At 50.8% G+C, this 21,022-nt stretch overlaps 5 protein-coding genes and 2 non-coding genes across 7 annotated transcripts; 2 read left to right on the forward strand and 5 right to left on the reverse strand.

The window, feature by feature from the left end:
• Positions 1 to 106: 106 nt before the first annotated feature.
• SMAC4_13610 lies at positions 107 to 212 on the reverse strand. The gene is made up of 2 exons: positions 175 to 212; positions 107 to 148 (listed from the first exon to the last, which is right to left on the reverse strand). It is a non-coding gene; the product is annotated as a tRNA-Leu (tRNA).
• Positions 213 to 2,398: 2,186 nt separating this feature from the next.
• Positions 2,399 to 3,542, reverse strand: SMAC4_06678 (uncharacterized protein). Its single transcript, XM_003347797.2, has 2 exons — positions 3,106 to 3,542; positions 2,399 to 3,066 (listed from the first exon to the last, which is right to left on the reverse strand). The coding sequence occupies exons 1-2, from the start codon at positions 3,379 to 3,381 to the stop codon at positions 2,494 to 2,496; spliced, it is 849 nt and encodes a 282-aa protein (XP_003347845.1). The 5' UTR covers positions 3,382 to 3,542; the 3' UTR covers positions 2,399 to 2,493.
• Positions 3,543 to 6,213: 2,671 nt separating this feature from the next.
• Positions 6,214 to 6,284, forward strand: SMAC4_13611. Its single transcript has one exon. It is a non-coding gene; the product is annotated as a tRNA-Gly (tRNA).
• Positions 6,285 to 8,272: 1,988 nt separating this feature from the next.
• On the forward strand, positions 8,273 to 9,401 carry SMAC4_12849 (uncharacterized protein). Its single transcript, XM_066091107.1, has 2 exons — positions 8,273 to 8,513; positions 8,605 to 9,401. The coding sequence occupies exon 2, from the start codon at positions 8,665 to 8,667 to the stop codon at positions 9,169 to 9,171; it is 507 nt and encodes a 168-aa protein (XP_065946743.1). The 5' UTR covers positions 8,273 to 8,513; positions 8,605 to 8,664; the 3' UTR covers positions 9,172 to 9,401.
• A 202-nt stretch (positions 9,402 to 9,603) lies between these two features.
• Positions 9,604 to 11,776, reverse strand: SMAC4_06679 (uncharacterized protein; the record flags this gene model as incomplete). The annotated part of the gene is made up of 5 exons (XM_066090494.1): positions 11,615 to 11,776; positions 11,048 to 11,552; positions 10,692 to 10,981; positions 10,498 to 10,616; positions 9,604 to 10,414 (listed from the first exon to the last, which is right to left on the reverse strand). Exons 1-5 carry the CDS (start codon positions 11,756 to 11,758, stop codon positions 9,604 to 9,606), a joined length of 1,869 nt encoding a protein of 622 aa, XP_065946744.1. The 5' UTR covers positions 11,759 to 11,776.
• Positions 11,777 to 12,678: 902 nt separating this feature from the next.
• SMAC4_06680 (uncharacterized protein) lies at positions 12,679 to 13,614 on the reverse strand (the record flags this gene model as incomplete). The annotated part of the gene is made up of 2 exons (XM_003347799.2): positions 12,679 to 12,985; positions 13,070 to 13,614. 2 exons carry the CDS (start codon positions 13,612 to 13,614, stop codon positions 12,937 to 12,939), a joined length of 594 nt encoding a protein of 197 aa, XP_003347847.1. The 3' UTR covers positions 12,679 to 12,936.
• Positions 13,615 to 15,026: 1,412 nt separating this feature from the next.
• SMAC4_06681 (uncharacterized protein) lies at positions 15,027 to 19,253 on the reverse strand (the record flags this gene model as incomplete). The annotated part of the gene is made up of 3 exons (XM_003347800.2): positions 16,202 to 19,253; positions 16,007 to 16,121; positions 15,027 to 15,937 (listed from the first exon to the last, which is right to left on the reverse strand). Exons 1-3 carry the CDS (start codon positions 16,229 to 16,231, stop codon positions 15,027 to 15,029), a joined length of 1,056 nt encoding a protein of 351 aa, XP_003347848.2. The 5' UTR covers positions 16,232 to 19,253.
• Between the last annotated feature and the right edge of the window lie 1,769 nt (positions 19,254 to 21,022).

Below are 21,022 nucleotides of genomic sequence, written 5' to 3' on the forward strand. Positions count from 1 at the left end.
CCGGGTCACCCCCGGTCGGTCAATCCAGACTCCCGGCCCTAAATAAAAAGGGAAAAAAGACGGACATCCTCTCCAGATCCAGATGGAGGAAGGATGCAAAAGGTTATGACAAGAGTGGGATTCGAACCCACGCCCTTTCGGACCACGGAACTCTGAGAGGAGATTAAGGGTTAACCTTAACGTGGCGCCTTAGACCGCTCGGCCATCTTGCCTATTGATGAAGTTCCGCCCTAGTTCTAGTGTTCATATCCCTTTGTCGACATACGACACTTCCACTGCAGCGGCACATATAATCCAGCAGAGGCCGAATGCAAGGGAATCCATTGGTGAATCTCGGAAGAGCATTATGTTGGATGAGTATCTCGAGAGAAGCGACAGAGAGGCATTGACAATCGTTTCAGGTGTGTACCGTCCAAAGGCTAATCACCAAACAAACGGAAATATGAAATGACATGTGCCACGGAATATAGTGGAACATCAACGGTCGAGGATCTTGATGACTCCCTATACCTACCGGATGAAACTTGCTCTATCTGGTTGATAATAGTCGAGTAGAGGAAGACCGGTAACCAAGTGCAAGAGATCTTCCAGACAAAAGCTATCTTTCTGCTGGTGATCCTGCTCTGGAAGTACCCTGCATGGAACGATATCCCTCGGCTTGCCCTCCATCCTACACGGCTTCCCCTCCGGATGAATGACGGCTTTCGACTTGGAAAAGATAGGATGAGAAGTGAGGAATCACTCTGGACCATGGCGAAAGAAAGGAGCAGTATCCTGCAAGGGAAAGAATTTCCGAGATATGGATACAGGACGAAAACAAGCAGGAAGTCGATGTGATCGCACGCAAACGACATAAACTAAACTCAAAGATACTGGCGAGAGGCATCTCGTGATGGATCATCCTCCGTCTGGTTATAAAAGACCCTCATCTTTATACACTCCTCTTCCTTTTCCTCCTCTTCCACGCTCTCTCAGAAAACCACTATTCTCATCCACAATCCAAACAACCAACGTCAGGTATTCTTACATCAGCACTCAGTCATACCTAGCTAGGTCTGCTTCGGCCTAGTTCTAGTACCCCGGCCGTCGTCCAAAAAAAAAAAATACATCACGCCGCTTCATCATCAAACAGACTTCGTCTCAGTTCAGTCACTCCTCCCCAGACAGTCATGGTGACCAACGAAGACCTGCGCCCCCCTCCGCGAAGCCAGTATCAAGATTTTGGAGAAATCATGAGAACGGAAGAAAGGATATAACCATTGAACGAAATAGAATGCTTTCCACGAAGCCTACAAACAACAAGTGGATCACTGCCACCAACAAACGAAACCAATTGCAGCCAAAAAAAAAACCAAAGACCTTCGCTTCGTCGGGAGAAGCAAGTTTGTTAGTAACAACTACAGGTAGGTACTTCTGCCTCTCGTTCTGCTACGGCGAGATGAAGGTGAAAGAAGAGCTGTGGGAACCGGAACCGGAACCTGGTACATGTAGCCCGAGCCATTTCTCAAACACAGACAACACTGCGGTATGACATCTACATCTATCTATCTATCTATCTATTCCAAGTGCTGTTCCTACCTAATGACGTACGAATACGTAGGTACTACCATAACTCTTGCTGATCATACCTACCTAGCCAACTCACCACCAGAACAACCCCGCCAACGATGGTGAGGGAATCATCCGTGAGGGCCCCTTCTTCTTCTTCATCCTTCTTGGTGGTAATAATATCGACGACATGGACCCGGATACGAGCTCCAGTCCCGAAAAGGAGGAAGTCGACCGAGGAAGTCTCAACTGCACTGCACCTACCCTGAGTGAGGAAGATTGAAGTGAACCTGGAGTCCCGGTACACTGCTTGGACGACCAGAGGTACACATGCTCTAGACGTACCCGCTGATTTGGAAGGTGTGGATGAATTAGGATCAAGATCAAAAGTCGGCTCTTGTGGTATCCAATGAGATTAGGGATGTGGAATATGGAGTTAATCAGATTCGAGTTTCTTTTTGCTGATACCTTAAGAGGTAGTTAGGTACCAGGAAGCCAATTCATCAGCCAGAAGGAAGGAAACTGAAATCACCGAAAGTCAAAGGCGAAGCAAGAGGAAGGGAATATTTTTTTAAACAACCAAGTTCTTTTGTGTTCAGCTAGCTCCTAATTAAAGACAATATTGACTACTCTCTATGTACAGGCAAAGGACCCCTTCCCTGATGATTTCTATATGCAAGAACCCCCCTTCCTTCCGATCTATATCCCCCAGCCCCCTTGGCTATGCGACGTCCCCTTCTCTTCCCCTCTTCACTGCTACTCCTTCTCCTATCCCTCTTCCTCTTCCTCCTCTGTTTTTATCCACTGCTTTCTATACCATCCTCTACTCCACTCCACTCCACTGCTTCTCCTTCTCTTCCACTCATCCTTCTCCTCCTCTCCTAGTATGTTATCTGAGCATCGCACTCTTGTTAATTCTCAAACCGGGCAGGCTAAAGAAGAAATTTAGAGAGCGATCTTGAGGGCAGCGCCAAGGAAGACGTGGAGGCCGCCAGCGCACTTGTTGATAGCCTGAGCGTGGGCGTGGATCTGGGCAACGAGGTGGGGAGCCTGGAGGTCGAGGCCGACGACGGCGCGGAGGGCAAAGTTGACAATGGGGGTGGCGATGGGGAGGATGAGGCCGGCGACGAGGTTGAGCTCCTTGATGATGACCTTGAGGACGTCGTGGGTGGCGGTGGCGACGAGGTGCTTGAGGCAGCCCTCGACCTGGATGAGGAGAGCCTCGATGTCGGCGACGAGGTCAAGGACGATCTGGAGCTCGGCGGCGACGAGGCCGACCGAGGGGCGGATGAGAGCGGTGATCGAGGGGATGACGCCGGTGACGACGGTGTGGAGGTGGCCGGACAGGCTGACGAGGGCCTCGAGCAGGAGGTGGGCGTCGATGCCGGTCTCGCAGTCGACGAGCTCGGTGATGCGGGTCAAGTCGGCCTTGACGAGGACGTCAATGTTGAGGACGATGGTGGTGACCTCCTTGACGATGACGGCGGGGGCCTTGCCGGAGGTGGCGCCGGAGCCGATCTTGCCGGCGTCAAGGCCGGTGGAAGGGACCGAGGGGACACCGGTGGGGTAGGTGATCTCGGGCTCATAGTAGTGGGTCTTGGAATCGGAGACAGTGGTAGCCCAGGTCTGGTAGAGGGTGGTGGCGGAGGTCAAGGTCTGAACGGGGGAAGCGCTCTGGAGCTCATCGCCGTTGAGGGGGGAGTCGATACCGCTGGGAAGGCCGTTGATGCCGGAGGGAGCGGCACCGTGGCCACCGCAGGAAGAGCCGAGGATGGGGGTGGCAATGGCGGAGCCGATGGCGGCAGCAGAGAGGGCGGCGCTGAAGAACTTCATATTTGCGGTTTGGTGGTTGTTGTTGGTGGTTGTTGATTAAAAAAGGTTGTAGAAAATGGTTCTAAAGAAGGTAGTAGTAGTTGGATGTTGTTATTAAAGAATGACTGGTTATTAAGTATTAGTTGTAGTAGTGAGTGAGTGAGTGTGTGAGTGAGTGTGTGATGATGAGAGAAAAGAAAGCGGTTGATGGAGGAAGATGAGTTCCTGTTATATACCAGTTTGTCGTCGATTCTGACCTCCTCACCGCGCCCCCATGTTCACGATGTTGTCTGTGTGAGTTGTTCGCCATCAACGTTAGCGTCATGATGATAGGCGGTCTCTCCTTTCTCTCCTTTCTCGGTAATTCTCGCTAGATTGACCAAGTTGAACATGGTGTAAGTGGCAGCGACGGTGAGTTTGGGCGAGGGGCGTAAACGGTGAACGCATTCTCCACGGCCCACGGCACTTGAGGAACAAGGGTTTCGAAGCTTGAACCAGCCAACTGGTGTCGCAGATCTCAATGAGCCTGATGCCAAGGCCTGTCAACGATGGAAGGACTCCGCAAATGATTGACGGTGTAAGATACAGATGCAGGGTCTCGAATCTGGAGCCTGAGGTGAGGCTAGGAGAAACTCCATCACAGCTTCATCCAAAGGTGCCATGTAAGTGCACTTATGGCGTGGCAGGGTCTGAGACAGAGCGGTGGACGAAGGTGATATTGGTCGCTGGAATTCTTTTAGGGGTCCTTGATATGTTGAAGATGTCTTGACAGTATCAAGGAGAGGGAATAGTCCATTATGGTGGTGTTCTGATATTCCAGTTAGTGATGTTCACCTGCGCAATAAAGTTTGGCCCAACCATGATGCAATCGACATCATTCCCAACACGTTTCCTTCGACACCAAGAACAGTACCATATTGTGCCGATCAGGTACAGCGTAATAGCCAATGCAAGATGAAGCTGTGAGATTGCAATGTTTGGGTTGCAAACGCACGACGGAACGTGCCGTTCAGGGGTTGTTTCTAGTGAAGAAACATCAACGGCATTTCTGATCCAATGGTAAATTCCGTCCACATCGTCCACTCAGGGGGTCCATCATGATCCCGGTTCAGGAGCAGATCTCTCGGATCCAACGACACGGCTCCGCGTTGTCGATCCCTTCCCGTTACGCCACTCTAGCCACAACTCACCGTTGTCACCGCCGTGTACCTGTTGGCCTGAGTCTACCGACTTTTTGGAAGCCTCTTTCGCTTGTCGTTGCCGGAGAAACACGCCAGCTCGTTTGGTATGACCAGAATAAATAGTGGCAAGGCCCTGCTATGGTCATTCAACAAAGACCGTTGCTGTTTTTACTTCTCTCATCTCTCCGCAGTGTGCAACCGAGAAGGCATCAGTGGGGAACTCCAAAGATGACGGCAACTTCCTAAATTGCCCAACCGTTTATTTTTGGGCAAGATGCAGATCGTCTCGTGTCTCTCTCTCAGGAAAGCATCGCAGGTGCTGTTATCTTTGCCCCTTAGATGAAAGGGTGAAATGGCTCAACGGCAGTTGTGAAAACCAAGTTATTGCTGTCTCAGAGAGCAATGTCATGAACAGACTTGTAGTGTAGAGCTGAAGAGATGACGGGTTTCAAGGCAGCTGATCTTCGCCAAGTCAAGTAGCAGGTGGGCGGTGGAAATATTCCGTGATGGAGAAAACACCGTCGATTCGGGGAAGATGTGGGAGGATCATGAGAATCATGGGGTTTGCGTAAAGCGTCGACACTTTGGTACGTACTACCCCTGCCACCCGCAATTATCACCACTTTCCAAGTGACGAAGGTCCGAAGTCGATTTTGAAGCCTGTGACCCTCGCATTCCACCCTCCGCAACCCGATATAAAGCAAAATATAGCAAAAAGCCCCCATTTGAGCCAGCTGAATTGCGTGAATGCGTTACCTTTTTTATAGCGTGGATATTACTCGAGATAAACTTAAACTATCAAAAAAGCGGTACTTGAAAGACAAGGTTAATTAAGAAGGGGGTACTTGAGAGATAGGGTTATTTGAGGAGGGGGTACGTACCAAAGTGTCGACGCTTTACGCACCACCGAATCATGACAATCCCACTTCCACACAATTGCGTTAGCTTCGGTATGTCCCGACTTTTTCTCAAAAGCCAAGAACGTAGCCAAGACAACAAGCTTTCAAAGATTCTCCGCCAGTTTGGAATCAAGACGCCATGATCACCAATTAGCTCGATGGCCAAGACTCAGCTCGACGATGTCGACGATGTGGATGGTCGGGGAGACAAGTTCTTCCTGGCCTGTCCTGGGAAAAGGAGGCGTCCGGGGGCGAGATCTTGCAGGCACAATCGCGCCGGTGCTGCCGGCTGCATTTCCGGCATTGACGTGTCGTGGCTGGTGAAGTCAAATTGACTTGCGAGGTGCCGGAGCGAGGCGTCGAGATCACGATCCAGATCGCGAGATAAGTTTGGTGATGTCCTAGATGGATATGCCTTCATTTCTGTGTAATGTGATGTCGGCCCATGCTTGTGGTGTGGCGCAGAGCATTGGTGTGTGTCCGACGCCAAAAAGCCACGATGGCTTCATTCGAGGGTGTGGGCCTGTTTGTTAGCAATTGAGATCGGGCCCTCCAGGCTTTGCGCGCAGTAGCCCATGTTCTGTGGTCCAAAGAACCAGGACGGAATATGGGTGAAGGCAATGCGATGATGCGAAGTGGAGGTTTGGAGAAAGCCGTCGGAAGTGGGCTGAATTGAACGAGCTGCACCACTGGATATCATGTAACCAACACGAAGCGCTGGAGATTGCCTCTCATAAGCTTATTTAATGCATCAAACCTAATATCAATCATAAGCGCCAGTGGTTTAGTGGTAAAATCCATCGTTGCCATCGATGGGCCCCGCGTTCGATTCGCGGCTGGCGCATTACTTTTTCTCTTTTTTTGCATCTTTCTTTTTATCGACACAATGGTAACGTAATGATAGAATATGTTATTGGCGCTCATGCATAGTAGTGACAGGCAATCTTCAATAATTCCCTATGTCAAATTGCTTCCTCCTCTTATGCGTTGACCTGTTATGTGAAAAGAAGTTTGACATTGCCAACTTGTTTTTGTTTTTATTATATGAACTTCCAGTTCATGAACAAAGCAAACCCCCTCATCCTTCATGTACGTCTTGACCAACGTGACATACCAATGCCTCCATGACTTCAGTGTCATTCAGGTTCTTTGCTACATTCGATTTCCAAGACATTCAGTTCTTTGCAATTGTCATATTTTGACATTACGAATGCCTGTCTATCTTTCAACGAGTAGCTGTTCAGTCGACATCATCAAGTTCATTCGCCTTCCATATAAGCACCATATCACGGTCTCATCAGCCCTAAAAGTCTTCCTTGTGACTTCTTGATTTTCCCATTGAACATTCTGTCATGAGATTCCCATTGCGAAAACCTACACAGCAGGTACAGTTTTGTCTCTGAAGCATCATGACAGAGACACTCGGAAGCTAACGGAGTGTAACAGATAACGCTCAATTTAGCCGCTTATCGTCTGCTTTGCTGCTAGCGGTCGCTGTGCAAGATGTACTTCTGAGATCAATTGGACATTCAATTGGCCAATGCCCACGGATGGAAAGTGCAGCTTGTGTAAGTACTTGATAAGATAAGCACTAACAGTTATGCCCGACCGAAAATAAGCTTGACACCATTGCACTGTTAGTGCAATGCGAATCCTTTCAGGCTGATCGTGCGGGAATCTCACTAACAACATAACAGACAATAGCAACTCTTATCGCTTAGACCTTGTTCATCTCATGTCCCGTCTGTTCCTCGGTTTGTTGGCTTGCGGTTAGAAAACGGAAGTCATCATCAACTCTTGGCATTGCTTGGGCAACCCCCTTTCAGACCGAAAGGCCGATCTGCACCTGTCGCCCTTATCGATACTAAGCATACCAAACCCCCCTGCCTAGCTTTCCTCAACCTTCTCACCTTCCATCTCATCAGCGAATCCTTTTCCCTGCTTCTTTCCCATTTCCCAATCTCGATTGACCTTTGCGACCCTTGTGGTTTCCTCTCATCCTATCATGGACATTTTAGCGACTACCGTCTTCTTCGGACATCGCATTGCTCATGTCCCCTGACGCCGAAAAAGACAACCTAGGTACGAACTGAAGTTCATCTTCGCCCGGTCGCGACCGCCCTCAATATTCCCGACCCGAAGTGAAGCAATTCAACCGTTACCTATATTTCCACCAGCAAAGAATTGCTGTTGCGACTGCGGCGTCCCAATTCAGTTGGATCTCGATTCCAGTCGCAACTGGTCTAGAACAATGAAAAGCGCACATGACCGACACAGCGAGTGGTGTGCCGGCACTCACCAAGTGGTGCGTTTTCAACGCCCAGCAGTGCCGTGGTCGTGCCATAGGGGAGCCATACGGTGGTGTGATTGCTACCTGGTACCTCTTGGCGAACAAAGTTCATCACAGTATCGGGTTCAGTCGGGGGAGAAGAGCACCCCAAGCACCCCTAGCAACGGTGTTTTCGGGTGTCGGCGGACACAGCGAAGTTCACAATCTAGCCCGTAATATGACTGGGCGAAGAATTTGTTGATTTGATCGGACTGATCGAACCAAAAAAACTGCTGATGTTATCTGAAAAGAATCGTTAGAACCGTTCAGATCTTGTTTTTCTGACAATCTGACTACTACACTACGCTTTTCCCCCGGATTATTCACATGCCCCATGTAAAGTATGGGCTAACCGAAGGGTTCGCGAAGGCCGTAACCGCCCGTCCGACTGCCATTTGGGCGGCTGTGGCCATGAATTGACAATGTTTAGACGAAAGTGACAAATGTATTTGAGGGGATTGATCCCTCCCTTCGTTGTTCTGGAATACTTACTTGTTCTATCATCAACAACAAATATTGTTTACTACTACATACAAACCATCGTCGGTACAGTGATAACTAAACGCCATCAGTTACTATCACGACGCAAACCAACCACCAACAACACTACAATCAACACTCAAGTTGCCGGGTCCCACGATAGTGTCAAATCAACAACCAGCAACCAAATCACCATTCAACTTAAACAAACACTTCCCAACAAATATCAACGCGCAATCAAACATAATCCAGATTCTACCATATGTATGCAAGCCCACCCCCAAACAAACAAACCCTCCAGTCAAAAAAAAACAAAAAAACCATCAGGATCAGCACCACTAACACCCCATCCCAGCTTCACAACTCTTGACAGCATCAAACAACACCACATCACCACATCACCACATCACCAGCAATGGAAGACGAAGAATACTACCACATGATGATGTCCGACCTCGAGCGTCTCGAGCGCATCCATCACCACCAGAACCCCGAGATCCCCCCTCCATCATCATCTCTATCACCTCTATCACCTCCATCTCCTCGCCAACAAGCTTACCACTGGAACCCCTCTTACTTCGACAACCTTTACCACTCGTCAACCCATCCAACAACTCCAACCACTACCGCCGCCTCAACACAAAGATATGGCACAACAACCACGATATCATCAGCTGCTAGTTCTCCTGGCGCAGCAGAGAGTGGGAGTGGGAGTGGGAACCACAGGCCGCCGAGTCCAATCCTAGCGGGGTTGAAATCAGCGTTTGTGGCTGGGTTGGATGTGTTGCATTTGCATTTACATCATCCTCATAGACCAAGTTCGGCGCATTCGAATGAGCGTCGTCATGGGCTTGGAACAGAGAGTGGGAGTATTGGGAGTATTGGGAGTACCAGTAAAAAGGATAGGAGGAATTCGCATTAAGTTGATGGTGTGAGAAAGATGAGGAATGAGGATGGATGGATGGATAGATGATTTCACGATTTTGAATTTTTTTTCCCCCCTTTGTTTCAGCCAAAAAGGAGTTTCATGTTGAGGGAGTTTTTGGATCTAGCAGGTTAAGAGCGAGAGAAGAAAGGAAGGTGGACTATATATATATATATTTTACTTTACTTGATACCAGATAGATAGAAGAAAGAGTGGTATAATACCCGACCGGCAGGCAGGTCAATTTTTACCTTAAGAAACTTTCAATCGCACACGCGCTCGCACAAAAGTGTGCATTGTTATTCCCACCCACCCACCGCAGCCGATTTCTTTGCCATCACCTTCCATTGTTTCCTACATTCACTCACTCACTCACCACCACCACCACCACCACCACATGTTTCGTTCTCATCCCTTGACGCCCTCAGTTTATATACTTCCCTCACTCTCACTCTCACTCCCGTTCCCACTCCTGTTCCGACTCCCTTTCCACTCACTTCCCCGAGTTGTCTCCTCCCTCCCTCGCTCAACAACAAACCTCTGAACCGCCCAGAACCCCCTCATATATGCAATACCCAACGGAAAATGCTCCTGCGAGATAACCTGCGAAGCCGTCGACATCTTGCGCACCAGATACTTCTTCTTGAGCTCCCATCTGGTCACGGCACCCGTTGCCAGCACCTCTCGAGGCGGGGTCTTGGGATGCGGCGTAGCCACCAACAGGATCCAGAGGAAGATGCCAGGAACCTCTTTCCACCCTTTTGTACCAACGGCGAGGATGTTCTCGTACAGAGTTTGCGACTGAGCCTCGGTCTTGACGACGGAGATGGGTTGCATGGTTGAGATGGAGGCGGTCAGTATCAGGGCACAGAGCTGGATAGTTTGCGTGACGAGATCAGGCTCAGGAGATGCCGAGGCCAAGGCCCCGTGAAGACGGAATGCTATGGCCCTTATGTCGGTGCTGGAAACGGGGCCAACCTGCTCCGATCCTGGATACGGTTCGAAGAATGGTTCGATGATCATTGCCGTCAGACGGAGGACTTGGCTCAACATGTCAGCCGCAGTCAATGTCAAGCCGAGAGCATCCGTGCTCTGCAGGAAAGATATACGAAGGTCGGGCAGTAGGGGCGACAAGAAGGGAATCGGTATGCTAGGGACAGGCACATGTTCAGGTTGAGGGCCATTGCGGTCGTGTATGAGGAGGTCACGTTCGTAAGTAACGGCCACAGCGTGATCCACCCTGACAATCAGTTTACCATTAGCTTGCTGTGACTTTGGGTACTTGTAGCATGGGAAGAACCTATGGAAGAAAGTCGAGCTTACAGCATTAGGACTGAAATAGACATGGGGTCATTTAAGCCTGGTCGGCCGTCTACCGGCTGAGCGAGGTATTTGAGCCCTCTCAAATGCGCCAAAAGGCCCTCCTCTTTACCCCAAAGCCACTACTCGGTTATTTCTCATTTTAGCAACACAATCATAGCTATCATGTTTCAGTCAAGGAGCACGTTTGAACACACCTCAATAACAGCCAAGTTGATGATTGACCTCACCACGTCTTCCAACTCATATACTCCGCTCCCGATAGTTCGGTTGATCATTCCCAACACTTTGCCTTTGATAGCTAGCGGCTCCGGGTGGCTTTCAGCATCATAGCCCCGTTCAAAGGCTTGGAAAACCGAAGCCATTAGTATGCCGATTTTGGGAAACAGCTGTGACTGCATCATCCACGGGAGCATTTGCGCCCGAAAGAGGGGAGGCATGTAGTTTCCTTCGATTGAGACCAAGTTAGGAGCCACAAAGTCCAGGACTATGGTGAGTTTGACATGTTAGCATCGTGTTGACCGACCGCTCGAGGTAAGGAAAGTGTACTTACAGTAATGCATCAGTTCGATGTTTCTTGGACTGTCGTCAATACGAGAACCTCCCAGACAACTCGTGATAGACGTCAGTACGCCTCCCAGTGCCGCCACTTTCTTGGGTGACGCTCCTGCGCAGTTGCTCCCACCCATGTATTCGTCGTGGAAGCCCTGACTGTGTGTTACTAATTCTCCATGCATTCCAGCCACGCCAGAATCCGATGAAGAACTGCTTTTCGGACTCGCGTTGCCGGATTCATGATGGCGTTGCATCTCAGCTTTGTGTTTCCTGTCAGAATCAGACACAACATAGACAGCCCACTGGCTAGGATGATGAAGCTTTTCGGGTTGCCGCTTGACTCGCATCACCAACTCCTGAGCGGACGTGACCTTTATGCCACCCGGCCCTAGAGCAGCAAGACTGGCACATGCGCTCAGCTCTAGGGGGAATATGCACTCGGCTCTTGGCCATCTTCTCGCGCAGTTAGGGCATGGCTGGCCCGGCGATGTCGGTGGCTGACACTGTTTTCTTTGGGGTTAACATCACGATCGCTTCAAGAACAGGAGTATTACTGAGAACTCGCCTTTTGTTTCCTCCTCCGGCACTCAGTGCAAGACTTTTTGATCCTTTCCCGTCGGTTAGCATTGCCATTACTGGACGAAGACAGCATCTTCGTTAATGAACCCAATGGGATGGTTAAGCTAGCCGAGCTGCACAAGTCTGACATAAATGGAAATGCAGCATTTCGGAGGACACCATCGAGTGCATCACCAGATCATTATATGCGACGACGGCATTGAAGCCAATGACCGGTCTCTCGGGACATCCAAAGATACGTACCTTTGCTAACGGAAGGACCCGCTCTCCCAACCAACGAAATGTTCTGGAGCGGTGTGATCTTCGTTCAGCTGTAGGGCAGCAGAAACGTGATGAAGTGGAGGAACCTATCGAAGCTCAGCCCTGGAGTATGCGTAATCAGGCTTTCTTTTTCCTTCCCGATTGGGCTAAACAGTACGGAATATACCGAGGAAATGTCAAAATAAGCGAAAATCGTTCGGTGAGAAATGAGGCCTACATGGTCTAGACACCAAGAACGTGATTGTGAAACAGTACTATTGAGGAGTTAATAAAACCTGACGGCTTAAATCAACATAGTGCAGTTGAACAAATGCTGGTTCAATATCCGGAACGGGGACATCATAAGTGCGGCCCGGACCGAATCGGGGTACCGACAATGTGGTCTCGTTCTGTTGTCACCAAAGCTTGTTGAAGGTGGAGCATTGACCTCGGCTGATATCTCCTGAAGTGACATGTTTAGGCGAATTCATGTCCCCCAGGGCAGTCTCATTGTGGGTACCGTTCGTGACCGTTGTGCATAAAGGGGCAATGTGACTGGGCAAGACGCTAGATGCTATGGTGGCTGAGAACTTAAAGCAGTGATCGGATAAATGGAAACAGAAAACAGGGTCAAGGGAGATTGCTTACCACAAACATGCTTGAGATTGATCCTATCATCATGTGAAGACTACCAAGGGGCCGGAGGAGTGGTAGGTCCGGAGATGCTGTCCGCGCTGAATCACACTGATATGCTTTATTCTCACCCTTTATGTGACTTGCCGAGACACTGCATCTTTAGTAGGGTAGAAGGTAGTGTATTTGTGACATAACAGATATGGGCCCTATGAAGATTATCTCGACTCTTTGTGCAGATGGTGCTGCTAATCTACCGAATATTTGAGAACAAGATCCTTGAATGGATCATGAGCCATTGGCATAAACATTACTTGTGTCGGTACTAGCTCCTCCGCAGCCCTTTTCCTCATGTGTCATCGGGATGCTCTTGGCGACAGAAAATCAGAGGAGGCTTGTTCGTCCTTCTGTGTCCGCAGCTGCTCGGTAGTGGGATCAAAGGGCCAAAGCAACGAGGAAGGCAACGACGATGCCCCTGACAACCCTGCAGAAAACCGTTAGCCATTCGATCCAACGAAAGAATTTTCAAGAAAGCACAAGCCGTAGCCAATGTCTGTCAATAACATACCCGTTAACGAGACCAAGAGTCTCGGAGGATGCAGCGCTTTTGGCATTTCCAGCAGTGTCCACAGGCTTGCCGTCATGAGCAGTGTTGCTTTCCTGGGCACCCGCATCTGTGCCGGTGGGGTCGATCAAGGTGACAGAGGTGGAATTGTCTAGCGGCCATGTCGAGTTGGTGAAGTTTCCGAAAGAACTGCCGTTGACGGCGGTTACAGTGGGAAAAGCAGAAGGAACCGATGAAGTGAGGTCACTGCTGGCAGCCGCTCCGCTGATAGATTCGCTGCCGGAGATTGCAGCAATGCTGCTCTCCTGGCCATCTGGTGAGATCACGATTGTTGCAAGTGCAGAGTTGGGCTCGCTGCCAAAGACAGTGACGGTCGAGAGAGCGACGGTGGTGACGCCAATTTGGGCATTGGGAGAATTGACCAAGTTGGCCGGGACGGTGACAGTCTCGTACACGATCGGCTGTGCGGCGATGTTTTGGGCTTGAACAACAGCGACTGGAGCAGCAGCGAGCAGCATGAGGGTGCCGGGAACCATGTTGGTGAGCATCTTGATGTGTCCTGGTGGCGTGTGGGATGAATCAACAGATGTTGTGGGAGGTGTAGATGATGCAAGTTGCAAGGAGCAAGAAACCAAGGGAACCAAGGATCTGGGAGAACAAGAAGGTCAATGATCTGATTGTGTCAGAGTGTGTGGTATGCGGGAGAAGGGAGATGCTGGATTGACTCTGAACTTGAAGTTGTCGGGGAAATCTGAGGCCATGTGGTTGGGAGTGAGGGGAAGATGGAAAATTCAGAAGGCAGTCAGACAGGAAGAGGCAAGGACTGATGCCTTCATCTGACTCCCATCTGGTGCGGCAGGTCTTCACGTGGAAGGGTTATCATGGAGGAAAGCGCTGCTCCTTCGCAAGGTGGATGCCACTCCTCGTTCATTTGCTAATATCGTGAGCGCCTTCCTCAGGTGTTGGATGGAAATTTTGCAGACACCAGTCTTGAGAGGAAGGTGCGTTCCCTCTTTGGCTCGCAAAGGCAGCAAGACCCGCACTGATCAGACCAGACATCGGGTGCAACTGCCGTCCATAATGAGAACTCTCCCGGTTCCTGCTTCATCTTTGGGCGCTGCGATCGTTGAAAGGATAGTTGCGATGAAGAGTTCGATCATAACTCACCGCTCCTGTAATTTTGATCGCCGGAATTCTCCGTGTAAGATGGTACGCCAGGTGGAAAGTTTGATTGCTGCCGTGGAAGGCGCGAATATCAACGCAAACACATCTGGCAAAGGCGGATGCCTGGATGATGCATCGCACCAAAGAAAAAGAACACCAAATCCAAAACCATGTCATTAAGTCCAACACAACCCTCAGCCCGTAGAAATTACACTGCGCTAGGAAGAGCCAACCCGTATGTCCGTCCCCTCAATCATATTCGAGGCACTCCATCCATTATGCCTCATTGACTCGATTTGGCTAGCCGTACAGCCTCTCTCAAGAACAGAACAAGAACATGACCATAGCCTGCCTGTATCGTATGCGTGGGTATCATGATGAAGTCGCAGAGTTGTAAAGACATTTGCCACAGACATGCACGCGTATTAAATTCATTCCATGCCCAGAACGCCAAACAACAGGAAATGGAAACTGACAAAGGATAGAGGTAAAGGTTAAGAATGACCAAATCAGGAAAGGACAAAAGCCCGCAAAACACTGATGCACTGATGGTGATGACGGAAGGAACCCGCGAGCAAATGCTGAAGAAAGTGGAGATAGCCGCGCAACCAGATAACAAAACTTAGAACACTGGACGACGCACTCCTCTTTTTCCCATCCGGGATGATAGGCTGCCTTGTCCAACTTGCTCCCAAGTTCCGTGAGCGGGACGAGTCGACAAGATCCAGGAAGAAATGGGGAACGCAAAAAGAAAAAAAATGGTAGGAAAGGGCCGCGTTGAAATGTCAAATGGGTGTCAAACCGACGTCGTTTGAACAGACGATCTTCCCTGTTCAGATGCCGTAGGTGCCGTGTCTCTAGTTTGGCCATGTTGTGGTGCTGCTCCTCCTCCTCCTCCTCCTCCTCCTCCAAATCCCGATGATAGACGTGGGCTTCGATTAGTAGGGTACGAGGAGTGAGATGATGATACGGGAGGCTCCATCGGTGCAGGAAGAGACGTGGGGGTTTGCTGTTGTTGATGCTGCTGTTGGTGCTGCTGTTGCTCCCTGCCTAACGCGCCAGAACCCTGCCAACTGGAACTGTAATCACCTGCCAACCGGGGACCCATATCTGATGAAGAGGACGTCATATGAAGAGTTCGGGGCACACTACTCTCGGGATGTGATAACGAATGCTGCCCACTCTTGCTTGCCGCTACCGGATCATATGGACTGGTAACTGGCGAGTACCGGTACAATCCCGAATTGTGATAGCCGGTACTGAGGGGACTGAGCGGCTGAGAAGTAGATACGGCAGTCCTCGGCGACGGAGCAACAGCTGGTGCCGGCGCGATCGGCTGGTTGGGCTGCGGCATGTTTTGACGGGCTCGACTCTCATCTTTCTTGGGACGACCCCGTTTGCGACCGGTAGGAGCCGCGCTCAGCGTTGAGGTTAGAGGAGGAGGAATGCCTGGCGAGGGAAGACCGTTGGGCCGTGGCTGGATGTTCACAGGCTGTGCTATTGGAGTTGGAAACGGTTGATGGCCGTATGATCGCATGGGCGAATATAGCGGCCTTTCCTCGGCAGGGCCAACTGCCCGCCTCTTTGCATAATGATCCTCCGAGTCATCGACCGAGTTCCGTTTTTGCGGCGACAGTATTGGTCTCTGAAACGACGGTCTGCTCACCATGGAGCTGTAAGCCTGAATGCATTGATTCACGGTCCTTCCTGCATTTCCAAGTCAGAGGCTGCATTGCATATAGTCGGCTACAACAGAGTTAAAAATCCTTGACTTACCTCGAGGAATCTGAATAGAGTGCCAGTCTGGTTGTTCGATGTTATGATGCTTGATAAAGTTTATCATCGCAGGCACATCGACGCTAACCTTGATGATTTCCCCCAAGAGGAAGCGCTGTACGAGAAGAGACATGGGTAAGCGAGAGGCGGGGGCGGGGGAATATAGAGCCAACTCGAAAGTGGAAGCATTCATACCTTTTCTTCCTCATCAAACGACGACTCCATGATGGAGGTTTGGTGGTTCCTGGAGTCTGCCGTCGATGGGAGGGAGGAAAAAACGAAGGACAAAAAGAGAAATGGCCAAATGATATCTAGTCATTTGTCGAGGGCCAAATATGACTTGTTATTCGTCGAGCGGGCAACAGGGCCGGGGGTGACGCTCGTGATCGGAGAAGACGGGGCAGAGTCGCAGTGGCGAAGTGCACCCATTCATATACGAATAGGGGGGAATTGTTGCTTGCGGGAGTCAAACTGAGAAGTTGCCTGGAGCTTGCCTTGGTAGTGCTTGACAATGGTGCTTGATGTTATGCTGCTGCTTTTCCTGCTTGATAGTGGAGGCAGGCTTGTGGGTATGTACCTAGTGGTGCTTGTTACAACAACAACAACCTGCTTGTTCCCACTCAACTGCGCGCGCGCCGCCTGCAGGGCATCCAGGATAAGGATGGACGGACGGGAATGGGGACGACAGGGGTCAGTGTACTAGGTGAGATATGAAACGAAGGTGTCGACAGCCAGAGTTGAGATATGTATGTATGTATGTATGTATGTATGTATGAGGTGCGGATTGCAGTCAGTAGTGCCAGAAGGCGTTAATCCGTCATGTCCACGGCCGTGGGGTCACGAAAAACCAGGGGGTGGGTGAAGCGAGCGAACAGATGCCTTTTGCGACTCCAAGTCCAAGACACTCTCGCCAGACCGGGAGATGAGTGGAGGACGGCAGCCTGGAATCGAGCAGGGCAGGCGGCAAAGAGACGCGAGCAGTACAGTGGGAAGCGCGCGTCTTCCCGTTGGTCTGCCGAGTTTCGAGTTACCGTAGAGGAGAGCGACAAGACGACGGGCGAGTAGATGGATGTTGTCCAGTTGGATGGCAGGCGAGACGATGTTGCTGTCTCTGTCAATGTTCCACTGTTGCACTGTCGCACGGCGGGTGGTGGGCGCCCCGGTTTCCAATGTTGGTGTTAGTGAGGGCTCCACTGTCGAAATGACCCCGGCTCGGCTGCCCAGGCGCAGGGCAGTGGATGGGACGGATGGGGACTTGGGTTGACTGAGGTTAAATCGGCGACAGCGACAAGGCAAGGAAGAACCAGAACGGCGACAAGAACAACAAGAACAACAGCAACAAACAAACACCCCGGATTTGTTCACCTGTGCTGACCTCGCCGTCCAGATTCTCACTCCCTTGTCCAGTCGGCGTGTTTCGCAGGGGTGCCTGTCAAGGTCAACGGTTCTGTAACAGATTCGACTTTCTGTTTTTGCAAAGAAATCGCGTACTGAACACTCGCACCTTTTTTTCCCGAGATAATCCCATGCAGCGAGTACCGTCAGATAACCAGATACAAGGTGAGATCTCAACTGGCACACCTGTCTGTCCTGGTCCAGGTTTGCACTTGTGTCGTCCAGTTAAGCAGCGCAGAGCGCAAAGAGGGAGAGTTGCAAGGTAGACAAGGGTTGTCTCGTAAGATTGCGGTTGCAGCTGCAAGCGGGCAGATCAAGTGACTGCGCGTGTGGTGGAAGGGTGCTGCCGGCCCACTAGCCACTTTTCCTCAGGCCTTGCCTTTTGATCGCTGTGGTATCGATGATGTGGTATCGATGGATGTAGCCAAGTATGTAGGTAATAATCATGTGTGAGTGAAGTGTGAGTGTAGTGTGTATATCCGTGTGTGTGTGTCTTGATGGTGGTGTGGATTCGCACAAGCCAAGCAGTTTGCCGCGAAAAGGAAAGATTGAAATACACACCCGACAAGCAGCAGCAGCAACACTAGTAGCAGCAAGCATGTATTGACGGGAGGTAGCCGAAAGCAGGAAATGGACGACGGACGGGGCCGATCCATGTATCTGAAGGCGAAGAATGATAGACGCGTGACTTTGTGTTGAATGCCGTCCATCCAGCCTTGGAGGCTGTCTGCTGTTCAGCCGATGAAAATGAAAGTCAGTATCAGGTATCGAAAGTTGACTGCGACTTCGGAGTACTGTTCCACCTCATCTTTGATTCGACCAGAACTTGGAGAAATGGGGAGGACATGGAGGACAAATATTGGGCCCGTCATTCCCGTCATGTCGATAACAACCAAGTTGACCACTTGGTCACCTCAATAGGCCTGGCCGCGACCCAGTTTCGCCCAGCAAACTCTCGCTTTGAGAAAAGAAGGGTACAGCACGGAAGTACTGTCTCGGGCAGAGAGACCTTGGCTGACGGGAACTTCCCCCTCCTCCCGTCGCAACCCAAACCTCCAATGCTGATGAAACAAAACTTGACAACCGACCAAGCAGATGCAAAAAAAAGTCATCCGAGACCGATCACGAACATTTTCAGTGTCCACCTCGGTCTTGGAACGTCGCAACGCGTTCTGCGCGGGCCGAAGGGAACGAGCTACTGGAAGCAGCTAAACAAGAATATCCGGCCGCAGGACAGGAAAAAAAGAAAAAAAAGAGACGAAGGAGAAAGAGGGAAGCAGAATGACGGCGACGACGCATAGACGGACGGATGGCATCCGCGGTTCCGCCGAGAAGTCTTGACGCTGCGGCGAACTGCGACTGAAAGCCGGGAAGCTGAGACATGCTTGACAAGGCCGAGGAAATGACTGTATCGTTTTCCCGGTTGGGAAGAGGGTGCCGAAGATGCTTGCTGTCGCGACCGTGAATCGACTGCCAATTTGCCATTCTGTCGACTGTCGACTGTCGACTGTCGAATGTGTCAAGCCTCCAACGGTTGCAGTCGCATCGGATCCAATCCATCACGGCAGCGCTTCAATGGGAATAGGATGATGCGCCTGAATGCCTATGATGGGATGGGAAGGGTTGGCATGGGGGGACATGGGGTCCCGCTATGGGTCCCGCCTACGCCATACATGATGGCCGGAGGGATGCTTGGCCCCACGATGGATGCACCACTCCTTCCCACTCAAACCACCACTCCCACTTGGACTTCTCTCCGATCCCATGCTCGCCAGGCTTCAATGGCCGCGTCGTCGCCCGTGTTGAAGCAGAGTCCCCCAATTCATCCATCCAGATTCAGCATGGCTCTTTTTTTTTTTTTTTTTTTTTTTTTTTTTTTTTTTTTTTTTTCGAAATGGCAGCACCATACCGGTATCCCTTCCACCCCTCCAAAGACACTGCCACCCATGGCAGGTTACCCAGCATTTCCATGACGGAAAGGGAAAACCTCATTGTGGCCACCACCATCACCGTCCACCGTTGACCATCATTTTTTTTTTCGACCTCTCGTCAGCTCGATTCTTTTCTTTGCGATACACATCTAGTACCCAAAGGGATGCTCGAAATGTCCTTCATAACATGTCGCCTGTAGGCTTGCAGATTGGCCTGATGATGAATGGACAGCCGTATGCATCCGAGAACAGCGTGCATCTGCACATGTGACCCCCCATTTGCTGGTCTGCCGCCATGATAGGGTGTGGCTGTTCTGGGGAAGTGTGGCCAGCAGACGGATGTGGTGGTGGTGGTCGTAGTGGTGTCAATGGTGGCCGTGGACGGTGGTAAGTAAGTGAGTGAGTGAGTGAGATTTGGCGACGACCCTTTTTTTCTTGCAGACCCAACCCAACTCGGGCGAACGTGTCCAACCAACCAACCAACCAACCATCCAGCCCTGACACTTTTTCTTCCGGCCGTCGCTGTCCGAGATTTTTCAGCGACACCTCTCTTTCGCACTCACTCCCTCATCGTGCCCCTCGTCGGTCGGTGAGCCACTATCGCGGCGGCGAAAATGACGGTCCTGTCGCAGTCGAGGAAACGCTGAGCCTCTTTTTCCCTCTCGGTCGCTCGGCCTTCCGGTTCTCGTCTTCGTTTTGCTATCAAGTCGCACGAGGAAATTTGTTGAAGCTGAGCTGCGACGTCTTCGCAGGATTTCGTTCAATTGGGCCATTGATCTCTGCGGTCGGTAGTTCGAGTCCCCACTGACTAGAGATCGGAAGGCCTGTTTCGGCGACCATTGGACGCTGTGCTGAAAAGGCTCGCCAATGAGGGTGTTTGCGCGGCCATGTTCCATCACACGAGCTGAGGAGCACACGTCAAGCGTTCGTCCATATAAGAGCCGCATCGTCCGGGTTCATGAGAAGTGAGGAATGTGATGTCGCCCATGGTGATTTTTGACAAGTTGTCGCCGTCGTCGTTGTCGCCATCTCGGGGAAAAAAAAAGTGTGAGGCTTCCATGAGAATTCTGGAAGAAACAGCAATGGCGGTCCACAACATGGAATCCCATGAGCGTCTTTAAATGTCTGCAGTGACCTCGGACACTTCTCCACATAAAGCTGCTGCAAGATGAGCTGGCAGGGCACCAAGCAGCAGCAAGGTCCAGCACGTCCAGCACAGCACAGCACACACTTTTGCTACACCAAGGGGGACCATGGGCAAAGAGCACGGCAGGGCGGACGGATCTGGCAACATTTCCAGCAATATCAGGCTTTGCCGGGCCATCAACCCCATATAGAGGGTAGATACCGGCCTTATTAGGTTGCTGGCTGGGCTGTCTCATCACGTCGTGTTCGCTTTGCTGTCAAATGTTGTGCCCTGTCTGCGCCCGGGTTGCATATGATGTTTATGCGTTTCGCCCTGTTCCATCATCCATCCGAGGTCCTTCCAGAAAAGGAGGGGAGAACATGGTTCAACTACGTTGCACACAAAGACAAGCTCGGCGGGAGCGAAGGAAGACGGTCCCTGACATATGAAATCAGATACAGCATATATCGAAGTCGGAAACCGTCAGACACCACACCCATCGCAGCCCGTACCTTTTTCTATAAAAGCTTGAGAAAAGTGACCAGTGGTTTGCAAAGAGCGCCA

Source organism: Sordaria macrospora, chromosome 4, assembly GCF_033870435.1.
Source record: "Sordaria macrospora chromosome 4, complete sequence".
NCBI classification, from domain to species: domain Eukaryota; kingdom Fungi; phylum Ascomycota; class Sordariomycetes; order Sordariales; family Sordariaceae; genus Sordaria; species Sordaria macrospora.

Coding starts and splice junctions, on each gene's coding strand:
- SMAC4_12849 (XM_066091107.1), top strand. CDS start 8,665: ATGGAAGACGAAGAATACTACCACATGATGATGTCCGACCTCGAGCGT.
- SMAC4_06678 (XM_003347797.2), bottom strand. CDS start 3,381: ATGAAGTTCTTCAGCGCCGCCCTCTCTGCTGCCGCCATCGGCTCCGCC. Junction 3,067..3,105: donor AGATCACCTACCCCACCGGT/GTCCCCTCGGTC, acceptor GACGCCGGCAAG/ATCGGCTCCGGCGCCACCTC.